Raw genomic sequence first — 13,768 nt, forward strand, 5'->3', positions numbered from 1 at the left:
TCATGACTCAGTAACCCCTGGAGCAATATGCCTTAAATTTGTATTGGTGAATTCGGGAGAGCCACGGGTTTTGATATTCAAAGTTGAGTTGGTCAACTTTTAGATCGGGAAAAATAGCTAAAATCGTAATTTATGACAAGGGGCGGGTAATTGGTGGGACTAACTATGACCCCCCTGTGCAACGCAGGGTTCCCAAGCTAGTTCTAAATGTAAATAAAGAACCCCATACTGATAAAACCTGTATTTGTGAAATATACTCGACTGGAATGGAAATATAATGAACAATAACATCCCTCCTGCGCTAAATAACTATCTGAAAATTGTTCTTTCTCCAAATCTTCATGTTCTTCATTTTCGGAACAAATCTTATCTCTCTTAGATTCTTCTTCAGGATCAAGATAAGCAGACCATTTGCTGCCATTTCTAACAAATACATCAAAATTCTTTCTTTTTTTCATATCATTTGGCCGTTTTTGATAATTCCGTATTCATCTGTTAAGTCACTTTATTCTTTCTGTTGTTGTATAAAAAGAAATGGAAAAACTAAATGATTTTTTTAAACAAATGTTTTTTTTTTACTTAGATGCATTTTAGGACCCTTAAAGGAACTTCCATCATGATTTTAAGAGACCCTCCATTTAAAACGTCGCTTTTAAGACTTGAAAAGTGTTTAATTCTAACAATATCTCCATTGGTTTTCAAGCAAGAAATGCGCAAGTCCGTTTGAATAGAACACACAAGTGAAAATAACCAAGCTTTTTAGGTAAAGTTGTGAATATGAAACGGCACTCTTCCGATGGAAGGTCACTTGAAATTACGTTGTCGGTCACTTTTAAACTGTTGTGTATAGTTGCACTGTACCTATATTTTTGTATTTCCGGCCTTATTGTGCTCAATGAACCTTCCCCATCTTCTTGATGCTCATGTTTAATACCCTGTGTACTCTCTATCCCATTATCCAGCCTTGAGAGAAGAATCTCGCCCTAGGAAAAATAAAGTTTTTTTATTGAAAATCACATGGCGATTGGTGATTCAGGATTTTATTAAATCGACGATTTATTATTCGACGCGTTTTGATAATCGACTTTTTGTACCAACTCTCCTAGAAGAGCTAAGTTGGGGGCAAAATTGTAAAAGCAAGTTTCTTATCCCTTTATCTCTCCAACCTGCTGGTGTAAACTTTTGATATTTCAAACTTAAGACTATATGATCTAACAGAAATAGTATAAAATAAAAAAGGTCTACGACATCCTTTGCAAAGAAAGAACTCAGTTTTAGATTCAGATTTTAGGACAAAGCACAATTTTTCCTGTGTTCTTTAGTTTCAAGAGGGTAACTGAAATGCCTAAGAGTGGGGGGGGAAAATTGCCCTTCCCTATTAAGGAGTCTCGGGTGGGACACTGCCCCCAACCTGCATACACCCTTGTCTAAGTACATAAATACGTCCCTACCTTCGTCTGCTGTAATTCTCCCCTCTGCATATTAAGATCCATCACAATCCTTCTACACTCTGCTCCTAGACCAGTGAAGTACACTTTAAGAACACTCTGCTTCTCCTGGCAGACCTAGAAGTAATGAACGCTGTGAATAAAGACTGACTTTCATTTCTCGTTTCAAAAAGAAAGTTTTGTAAAAGAATCCAATAAAAATTCAGGCCAGATCTGAACCACTTTATCCCATATAGACCAGGGCAAGTGGAGGAGCTCAACCCTGTTTTCATTGTATTTCAACCTACAGGTCGTTGTACTGTGTCTGTAGGTTAATTGTTAATAATTGTACGAGAAAGGAAGATGAGCATAAAATGAATTTGTTCTTAAATAAATAGTTTTACCTTGCAAATCCATTTCTTCACCTTCTTTTGAATATGAGCTGAAAAAGAAAAACGTTTTAAACAAAATCATCTGAGTTTAAGGATGAAATAATTTGCCTTCTTCTGTCTAATTATATATATTTTCCCCTAGGGCCTCAAAAAGAAATGTATACCCCTGGTTTTTTTACGAATTCATATGGGGAGAGTGGGATTCCTGTTGTGCGCAATGCCCCGCAAAATTCCAAAACAGAGTGAGGGGATTGAATTTTCTAGATCCAGAAAAATAATATCTGTGGGATGCCTGTGTAAAGACTGGCAGCTGGTGAGGTCTTAAATGTAAGACATGGACCCGCAGCGCTCGGCCCCCTAGCCTGTCCTAGCCGCAGCACTCGGCCCAGAAAGTGTCAAAACTTAACCTAACCCGTGGCCGCAGCGCTCAGCCCCCTAGCCTGTCCTAGCTGCAGCGCTCGGCCCAGAAAGTGTCTTAACCTAACCTAACCCTAAATAAATACTAATCTAATTATTTTTCTGGATCTACAAAATTCAATCCCCCTCTCTCTGTTTTGGAATTTTACGGGACATTGCACAAAACAGGAATCCCACTTTCCCATTGATATGTTCAACCAATGGAATTCAACAAATTTTAGCGCGTAGCACAAACATTCGTACATTACTGATCAAAATCCTTAATTGGATCATTAATTAATTTGTAGACCCCTTCCTATAGACATTTTTAAATGCATTCATTTCATTAGTAGATAAATTTTTTTCATGTGTGAAACCATTCATTTCATGTGTAGATCCATTCATTTCATTAGTAGATCTATTCACTATATTTGTAGATCCATTCATTTCATGTGTAGATCCATCCTATTCATTTGTAGATCCATTCATTAAATATGTAGATCCATTTATTTCATTTGTAGATCCATTTATTTCATTTGTAGATTCATTCATATCATTTGCTGATCTATACATCACATTTATAGATCCCTTCTTATCATTTATAAATCCATTCATATCCTTTGAAGATTCATTCATTACATTTGTAGATTCATTCATAATCACATCATTTATTTCATTCATAATCACCAGTTTATTTCATTTGTAGATCCATTCATTTCATGTATAGATCCATTTATATTATTTGTAAATCCATTTATTTTAATCATAGATCCATTCGTTTCATTTGTAGATCCATTCATTTCATGTATTGATCCATTTCTATCATTTGATCCATTCATATCATTTTTAAATCCATTCATTTTAATTATAGATCCATTCGTTTCATTTGTAGATCCATTCATTTCATTTGTAGATTCATTCACAATCACATCATTTATTTCATTCATAATCACGTTTATTTCATTTGTAGGTTAATTCATTTTATTTGCAGATCCATTCATATCATTTGCAGATCCATTCATTTCATGTGTAGATCTATTATTACATTTGTAGATCCATTCTCATCATTTGTAAATCCATTCATTTTAATTATAGATCCATTCGTTTCATTTGTAGATCAATTCATATCATTTGTAGATTCATTCACAATCACATCATTTATTTCATTCATAATCACGTTTATTTCATTTGTAGGTTAATTCATTTTATTTGCAGATCCATTCATATCATTTGCAGATCCATTCATTTCATGTGTAGATCTATTATTACATTTGTAGATCCATTCTCATCATTTGCAGATCCATTTATTTTAATTATGATCCATTTATATCATTTGTAGATTCATTTATATCATTTGTAGATTCATTCATGATCACATCATTTGAAGATCCATTCATATCATTTGAAGATTCATATCATTGAAGTAATGAAGGGAAGTAATGGAGAAAGTAAGTTGGAAGGTAATGGAGGACAGTACTGAAGGAAAGAAATAAAGAAGAATAATTGTGTAAGGTATGAAGATTAGACGGTAAAAGCAACTTTCTCCGGTATTTCTTTTGATTAGACGGTAGCAGCAACTTTCTCCAGTATTTTCTTGTAGTGAGCCTCTAGTTCAGTGAACTGTTTCTCCAGCAGTTCAAGTCTTTGCTCCCTAATCAATCAATTAATCAATAAACAAAATTATCTACAACTGACCAATCAATCAATCAAGCAATCAATCCTTCAATTAATCTACAACTGATCAATCGATCAATCAATCGTTTTTACCAAAGAACAATTGTCATACAAAAATTCATAAGTCCAACATAAACCGATTAATCACCTGTCAGTGATGTTGACCATAGCTGCCGCAAATTCCTCTGGTTTAAGCGCACGCCGGAGTTTCTCCAGCTGACTCTGCTCACGCTGGTATGGGGCATTCAAGCGTCTTTTCACATCAACCCTGATAGAGAGAGTAAAATTCAAATCAAGTCTAGTGAAAAATTCACATAATCCGTGATAAAGATTGTAAACATTCACATTAGCCCTAGTAAAGATAGTAAAAATTCACATCAACCCCAGTAAAGATAGTAAAAATTCACATTAACCCTAATAGAGATAATAAAAATTCACATCAACCCTAGTAAAGATAGTAAAAATTCACATTAACCCTAGTAGAGATACTAAAAATTCACATTTACCCTAGTAAAGATAGTAAAAATATAATTAACCCTAATAGAGATAATAAAAATTCAAATCAACCCTAGTAAAGATAGAAAAAAATTCACATCAACCCCAGTAAAGATTCACATCAACCCTAGTAGAGAAAGTAAAAATTCACACCAATATTTACCACAAAGATGATAAATTCACATCTACCCTGGTAAGACAATACAAATTTACATCAAATCTAATAAGGATAGTAAATTTATTTTTTTATTTTTAACTATTATCAATATTAATTTCTATTCTTTTATTATCAAACCTGTAACTTTTATAAGCAGGTGTATCGGAGAGCGGAGTATAGTGCAGACGAACTATCTCATATATCCGTCTACGATAAATACAATATGTGATAAGACAAATATAAATAGATATATACATATAAGTGGATAGATTTCTTCTTAAAATAAGTTCAGAACATTTTATATTGTTAAGATAAAGAACGGTTATTGTGGTGTTATATAATAGATAGATTAATAAGTAGATAGATAGATAGATAGATAGATAGATAGATAAATAGATAGATAAATAAATAGAAAGATAGATAAATAAGTGCATTATTAAGAGATTTTAGATGAAAATTGGAAAGTTTGATGGATAGATAGATGTAAACATCGGAACAAAATATGAACAAGGATAGATATTCTACATGGCAAAAATCAGAACCCGGAGATAGATAGATATTCTCAGGGTGGCCAACACTTTTTTGAACCCATCCGTACAAAAATCCGTACATTTTCAGAAGAAATCCGTACAATCCGTACAATTTTCGAAAAACAATCCGTACAATCCNATAGATATTCTACATGGCAAAAATCAGAACCCGGAGATAGATAGATATTCTACATGGCAAAAATCAGAACCCGGAGATAGATAGATATTCTACATGGCAAAAATCAGAACCCGGAGATAGATAGATATTCTACATGGCAAAAATCAGAACCCGGAGATAGATAGATATTCTACATGGCAAAAATCAGAACCCGGAGATAGATAGATATTCTACATGGCAAAAATCAGAACCCGGAGATAGATAGATATTCTACATGGCAAAAATCAGAACCCGGAGATAGATAGATATTCTACATGGCAAAAATCAGAACCCGGAGATAGATAGATATTCTACATGGCAAAAATCAGAACCCGGAGATAGATAGATATTCTACATGGCAAAAATCAGAACCCGGAGATAGATAGATATTCTACATGGCAAAAATCAGAACCCGGAGATAGATAGATATTCTACATGGCAAAAATCAGAACCCGGAGATAGATAGATATTCTACATGGCAAAAATCAGAACCCGGAGATAGATAGATATTCTACATGGCAAAAAACAGAACCCAGAGATAGATAGATATTCTACATGGCAAAAATCAGAACCCAGAGATAGATAGATATTCTACATGGCAAAAATCAGAACCTGGAGATAGATAGATATTCTACATGGCAAAAATCTTATTAGAACCCGAAGATAGATATATATTATACAAAATCTAATTAGAACCCGGAGATAGATAGATATTCCACATTCCAAAATCTTATTAGAACCCTGAGATAGATATATATTATACATGGCCAAAATTTCATTAAAACCCATAAATAGATAGATATTTACATGGCCAAAATCTTATTAGAACCCGAAGATAGAAAGATATTCCACATTCCAAAATCTTATTAGAACCCTGAGATAGATAGATATTATACATGGCAAAAATCTTATTAGAACCCAGAGATTGATAGATGTTCTACATAGCAAAAATCTTATTAGAACCCAGAGATTTATAGATATTCTACATGGCCAAAATCTCATTAAAACCCATAAATAAAAAGATATTTTCCATGGCCAAAATCTNCCTGATGTTTTGAGTTTCTGTATTCCTTCTGTATTCATCTTTATTACTATATCTTGTTCGGGATTAGTCACGCTTTCCACTCAGTTGTGGAGAGAAATGTCCTTGCCATCTAAACTTCTATACAAGTACAACGCACATAGCGCCCTTAAATCAACAGGCTTAGAAAGCTCTGCTGACATACTTCCTCTGGGAGGTTCGGATACACACTGACATAGCAAAAATCTAATTAGAACCCTGAGATAGATATATATTCTACATTCCAAAATCTTATTAGTACCCTGAGATAGATAGATAATATTCTACCTGGCCTGTTTTCTGCAGAGCTTGAGCTCTTTAGCAGCTGACTCAGCCAAGGAATCAGTAAATCCGTTCATTACGTTCTCCTAAAGGGGGAGAAACAATAAGTGTAATTTATAAGGATCACCCATGCAAAAATGGCAATGTTTGATTTACAACGGTACCCTTAGAATCTTTGTCATGAATTAGATATAGTGATTTGCGCATTTCTTGAGTATGAGAAGCAACGTAGNCGATTTGTCTCAAATTATGATTGGGGAACTCGGTACAACCACAGGATGTCTTGCCTGATGAAGTTATCTGATGGATCTTCCACTGTAATATCCACAACACTGCTGTCGTTCAAGTAGTTCCTGAAAATTGTCAAGTTTTATAATTTTTGATATTATTTTCTTATTTAAACATTTTAATGATAGTGTTTTATTTTAATCTCATTAACATTTCTGAAAGCTTACAAAGTACAGATAAAGATACTCAAGCTAAATTTAATGTGACCATTTAAAATTAAGATGAGCAGCTCTAAATATGTTGTTGAGCTAAGATTGGTCATTGTCAAGTATTCTTTGTTAAGGACTATGGAACAGCATTGAGTTGAGAAAAAACCACGCCACCACAGATGTGTTACAGAATATTACGGAGAGCAGCTCTAATATGATACCTATTCCTTTACAGAATATTTAAAAGAGAAGCTCTAAATATGTTACCTATACAGAGTATTAAGAAGAGAAGCTCTAAATATGTTACCTATACAGAATATTAAGAAGAGCAGCTCCAAATATGTTACCTTTACAGAGTATTAAGAAGAGCAGCTCCAAATATGTTACCTTTACAGAGTATTAAGAAGAGCAGCTCCAAATATGTAACCTATACAAAATATTAAGAAGAGCAGCTCTAATATGATACCTATTCCTTTACAGAATATTTAAAAGAGAAGCTCTAAATATATTACCTATACAGAGTATTGAGAAGAGCAGCTCTAAATATGTTACCTATACAGAATATTAAGAAGAGCAGCTCAAAATATTTTACCTTTACAGAGTATTAAGAAGAGCAGCTCCAAGTATGTTACCTTTACAGAGTATTAAGAAGAGCAGCTCCAAATATGTAACCTATACAAAATATTAAGAAGAGCAGCTCTAAATATGTTACCTATACAGATTACAGAATATTAAAAAGAGTAGCTCTAAAAATGTTACCAATACAGAATATTAAGAAGAGCAGCTCTATTATTTTTCCTATACAGAATATTAAGAAGAGCAGCTCTAAATATGTTACCTATACAGATTACCGAAAATTATGGAGAGCAGCTCTAATATGTTACCTATACAGAATATTAAAAAGAGTAGCTCTAAATATGTTACCTGTACAGATTACAGAATATAACGGAGAGCAGCTCTAATATGTTACCTTTACAGAATATTAAGAAGAGCAGCTCTATATATGTTACCTTTATAGAATATTAAGAAGAGCAGCTCTAAATATGTTACTTATACAGAGTATTAAGAAGAGCAGCTCTAATATGTTACCTATACAGAATATTAAAAAGAGCAGCTCTAAATATGTTACCTATACAGAGTATTAAGAAGAGCAGCTCCAAGTCCTTGTCTCTGATATTGAGGAAGAATGAGCATCTGACTAATCCTCGGTCTCTTCTTGTTGGTCTAAATATCAGGTTGTAAACAAGGGACTGTTCCTAATATTTAAGTCACCACTTTATTATCTTTACATCTTTTTTAGAGAAAGAAAGTGAACCATGGAAAATTAAACATTTTTGAGGTTCAGGATTACCATTACACACAAAGGACGACAATTCTTTTTCTTACATCCACGATTCTCAGCAGAATCTTGTCTTTATCTTTGTCAAATTACTCAGTTTATCCGCTAAAATCTAGTTTCAATAGAACAACTTCAACCTCAATTTTTTGAGAGGGGCTGGGCGGGTTGTGATTCAGTTGGTTCGTTGTTGGATAGATTTTAACATTTCTTTTGGGTTCAAGATTGGCCTAATGTAAGGAAAGCGAATGAATTCTAAATATTTAAATCTGAACAGTTGCTTTTCTTGCCCTGTGTCAAATATTGACTCTGATAGAGGATATATGCAAAAACCGACCTCTATCCAAAAGAGATGCGAAACCAAACGTGACAAAGATATTGCAAAGTTTAATCAAAGCAAAAAACATAACAGTTTGAAATATTGGAAGTTTTATTAATTATTTTTATTAAACACGATCCTACGCGATTAACAACATGAGGGAGAGGAAAGAGGGGGGGGGGCGGCTTCAAAATTGCTGATACCCATTTACTATTTGAAAACGCGTACCTGCCTACCATACGCGTAGTACTCGTATACAGTTATATAACCACATATTGAGTAGTTACATCCTTCCCCGCTTGATTCACGCCTAAATATGTTTATTGCTATCAGTGCTTATCATCCGGATCCGTTTGATCCTCAACATTTTGGCTTCCTGGTGGAAAAATCTTTTGCTCTCAAGTAAAAAAACATGAGCAAAAACTTAATTATGTTTAGTTAAAGGGAGTGACCGGCTATGTAAGGTAGTTGAACTAAGTATGCAGTGTTGTGGAAAACATCTTTCGGATTCATTTGAGACATATTAAACTTTTTAAAGATCTGTAAATCCTGAGTTTGAGCGCAAATTCGACGTTCAAAACTCCTACTATGAGGGTGGATACGTTTTCAGAATCAGTTTTTTTTTAATTATTAAATAACGACAACGAAAAATAAATTTAAAGTTATACAGTAATCTAATTAGATGGTTAGGAACATATTTCTCAAAAGAAATTTGTCAATAAATCAATGTATAGCATTGATTTATTGACAAATCGATTATTTCGTTTTCATTATTATATTGAATTTCTTTTTTTCTTTGAATTTCTTCGCAGATTTCTTCAAATTCTTCAAATGTTGTCTTTTCAATAATAATTCTAGAAAATCTGCGAAGATCTTTGTGACGTCTGTAGTTTATTGTAGAACTTTCTTTACATTTTATATTGTCGGTATTTAATAATTTTAAAAAAATAATTCTGAAAACGTATCCACCCCCAAAGTAGAAGTTTTGAACGTCGAATTTGCGCTCAAACTCAGGATTTACAGATCTTTAAAAAGTTTAATATGTCTCAAATGAATCCGAAAGAAGTTTTCCACAACACTGCATACTCAGTTCAACTACATTACAGAGCCGGTCACTCCCTTTAAGAACAAATTTTCTTTAAGGTTAAAAATACAATAACAAGAAAAATATCAAGACTGAGATAAGAAAAAGATTAACTTACTTTTGGTAAAGAAGAAAGAATTTCCAGTTATCGTCATCAATATCAATATAGCTGGCTGCATCAATGTAGAACATGATCCAAACCTATATTAATCTTTCCATGAAGAAATAGCATCATTACCACGCATACTGTAGAGACTAGAGAACTTTCAGAACCCATGATCGACCGGACTACCTTGCCTTGGTGTCAACAGGACTAATGATCGATTGAACTAACGTTCGTTTGGACTACTTTTATTTGGACTAATCTTTAAAAAAAACTATAGTCCTATAGCCCATTTTTCGTTTTTCCGTTTTTCATTTTTTAGGATATATATATTGTAAAGTACTAGCAAACTTAAACAGTTTTAGATGTTAAACAGTTTCATTTAAAGTTTTTAAAGAGAACAACCATGATTAATAATAAATAGTCCAAACATATAGTCCTGGAAATATTTATTGTTCAAATATATTTAGAACTAGCTTAGAAACCCAGCAAGGCCCAGGGTAGTCATAGTTACTCCCACCGTTTACCCACCCCTGGTCGTAAATTACGATTTTAGCCATTTTCCCCGTTAAAAGTCGACACACTCAACTTATAATCGCAAAACCAAGATAAGAACATTCTCGTAAGTCTCCCGAAATCCAATATCAAAATGTGAGGCAAATCGGTCCTAGGGTTCCTGAGTTATGATCGGACAAACAAACAGAGATTACAAATTTATATTTGGAACTAGCTTGGGAACCCAGCTAGGTCCAGGGGAGTCATAGTTACTCCCACAGTTTACCAGCCCCTTGTCGAAAATTACGATTTTAGCTATTTTTCCCAATTTAAGTCGACCCACTCAACTTAGAATATCAAAATCAAGCTAAAAACATTCCCGTGGCTATCCCGAGTTTCCCAATCGAAATTTGAGGCAAATCGGTCCAGGGGTTCCCGAGTTATGATCGGACAAACAAACAGACAGACAAACATCTTAAAATATTTAGAATATAAAAAGAAACCTGAAGTCTATCATGATAACTCCTGAAGCCTGGGGTAGACTCTGTACAACTGTACACCTGTACTCGATATCAGTAATGTTTATGCTATAGATTCCGAAAAAGTGTACGGCAGCAGACCCAAGACTGAATATTTACTCGAAAAATCATTTTTCTTCCATGTAATTTCCCCTGGTTGCCGGAGCGAAATCTTATATTTTTTTTTTTTGGGGGGGGGGGTTTTTCCCAAATTGGGGAAAATAAATGAAAAGGGGAAAAGTGTTAAAAAAAAGTTGATGTCCAATTTTTCAATTTTTTTCCCGAATCATCAAAAATCATTTCGAAAAATATACACCCCTAGCAGAGATGGCAACGCCAGATTAAAAACGGTAACCTTGAAACCTTAATCTTATCAAAATGTTGAATAACGTCGTTTTCCTGAGAAAATAAACTGTTTATTTCCGTGTTTTTCTCTATTGCTTCTTATAAACAAGAAATGCGCATGTAACTTTCGCAGAGAAACCTCAAATGAAAATAGATTTAAGAAACAAAAACATAAATCTTTTTCATACTTATAAAGGTACTTTTATTAATCGGGTGTTGCCATCTTTACATGGAGGGTCCCTTTAACAGTATTTTTACTTGAAATTACTATAACAGTCCCTTTAAAAGTATTTTAATTCAATTTCTAAAAAAAACAATAAATGTTCCTCGTAGGTTTTATCGTCAGAAGAAAAACTATGCACCAAGTCTCCGAGAGGCCTAAAATTAGTTTAGTTTAGATTTAGGACTTTGGTGGATCTACAGGGTTACCCAGAAAGGATGAGACTTAAGAGACGACGGTTCTGATTTTACACTATCTGTTACTTTGTATTTATGATTCCTTGCAATTTCTTCAATCCGTGTACAATCATTAAAAAGGCAACAGACTATATTTAAGACAGAAGACTTAATTTAACCTTGGAATTGCTATATTCAACGAGTTTCAGGTCGTCTTCACATTCTCATTCTTTGTGGGTAATTCTGATTTTTTCTGGTTCTTAAGATTGGCGGTTTAGCGACGCGGTTCAAATTCATCAATTTGTCTTCAGAAAATCTAAAGATCTTGTTTTGGTGACTATTGGATACCTGAACCCGGTTTCCTTTGCGCTAGAGAGCTGTTTAACAAAATCCTCTTTATTCTCAGTAGCACTACCAGGGGNACAATCAAAAACAGATTAAAAGACTCATTTAAAATTAGATCTTCATTCTTTTGAAAATTCTCAGATATACATTAATATTTCAAGTGAGCTTCCATTTAAAAGGAGACAATTGCCCGATTTACAACGGTACCCTTGAAACCTTTATCTTATCAAAAATGTGGAGAATATTGACATTTTCTGATTCAGAAAGTGTTTATTTCTGATAATTTGTACATTGCTAGTTAAAGACATAATTATCATCTGTGATAAGTGTTTGCTCCAGGGAGTAAGGAATACTCCCTGATTTGCTCCATGAGAAAAAACTGAGAGAACCCGATTTGAAAGGATACAAGAACATTTAGGATATATTCGTTACAAACATTTTAATCAAGCTACTGGGGGAACATTCCAATTCCAGTGGACACAAGATCCACCATCTAGAAAACGTGTCTAAACTTGGACGATCTCTGATTGAGATCAGAGAGTCCTTTTACATTTAACAGTTTGAGACATGACCTTCATGGACTAAACAAAGGAAGATAAATCCAGTATAGACTATTATTACACCCTAGCTCAAGATAAAGAAGATCCTTTCTTCCCCCCCCCCCCTTTAAGTTCATATACTTCCGACTAAATCACCTCCCCCCCCTCCACTCTATTTCATACAGATTCACAATGTTTTCAAATCTTATCAGTTGACCAGTGTCTCCTCCAACATATAGGTACAAATCTAAATTGTTATACATTGTAAACATGTTTTTTTTCTTTAAATGATTCTATAATATTTGATATTGATTCGTGTTAGTGTACTGATGAGGACATCATAGAATGTCGAAATATATTTACTGAAAAAGTGGTCTCCATCCTTTATTTCTAATCTGGTTTGGTTTAAACTTCCACTGATTATAAAGAAAAATACAACATCTTAAACGGTACCGCTGTAAATCGTACATGCAACTCAGAATTGGAGAGTGAGTTCAAGTTATGTATACAGTCCCTTTAAGTAAGTTTATTTATTAAAGTTCCCTCTAACAGTCCCCATATTAGGTTCTGGGGAGTCAGGATTGATAGGTGTAATATATATACAGTCACTATAGTAGGGTTTAACACTTTTCATAAAATGATTTTCGCGTAGTTTTGAAAAATGTTCATCAAATTAGCATTATTTTGCCAAGGGGTTTTTAATATTTATGCCAACATTTTCATTGACAAACTTGAGGGACAAGCACATTTGACATTCATATTTAATTTTTTCAAAATTTGTCCCAAACAAATTTGGCGACTTAGAAACTATTTGCACAAAAATATTCTCAAAATTTCGAAAAAATACATTCTTTATATTATCAGAGACGGGAGGGGACAGAATTATATAGATTAGAGAGGTTGATCCTATTTTAATAAATCTTTCAAAAGTTTTAATCTTTCAGAAATTAGCTAATGAGATGTGAGAGGTCGTTGAACTATCTACCGCCTGGTCAAATCCTGAATTGCCGATTCACACTTTAAGATTCATGACTGTTCAGGTAAATAATAGGAGATTGAATCAGCGATTCAGGATTGAAACCGTTGTATAGGTAGTTCAACCACCTCTCACATCTCGTTAGATCCGGTTCCTGCTTTGTAATATTTTTAAAGAATAAAACGTTTGAAAGGGTTTAAATGAGCTCAAGAGAAAATTGTTTTCGAAGGTGGAAACCCTACTCTATTCACCCTTGGGAGTTATGTTATATATATATATACATATATATATATATATATATATAT

General features: G+C 33.7%; 1 protein-coding gene across 1 annotated transcript; it reads right to left on the minus strand.

The window, feature by feature from the left end:
- Nucleotides 1–3,640: 3,640 nt before the first annotated feature.
- LOC111696583 (histone acetyltransferase type B catalytic subunit) lies at nt 3,641–12,034 on the minus strand (the record flags this gene model as incomplete). The annotated part of the gene is made up of 11 exons (XM_023466221.1): nt 3,641–3,866; nt 4,038–4,157; nt 4,680–4,748; nt 6,577–6,656; nt 6,833–6,923; nt 8,137–8,231; nt 8,891–8,972; nt 9,865–9,947; nt 10,848–10,904; nt 11,534–11,585; nt 11,952–12,034. Coding segments are annotated over 11 exons (903 nt in total), but the record flags the coding sequence as incomplete, so codon positions are not given.
- Between the last annotated feature and the right edge of the window lie 1,734 nt (nt 12,035–13,768).

The sequence above is a fragment of the Eurytemora carolleeae genome, unplaced genomic scaffold (assembly GCF_000591075.1).
Source record: "Eurytemora carolleeae unplaced genomic scaffold, Eaff_2.0 scaffold71, whole genome shotgun sequence".
Taxonomy (NCBI): domain Eukaryota; kingdom Metazoa; phylum Arthropoda; class Copepoda; order Calanoida; family Temoridae; genus Eurytemora; species Eurytemora carolleeae.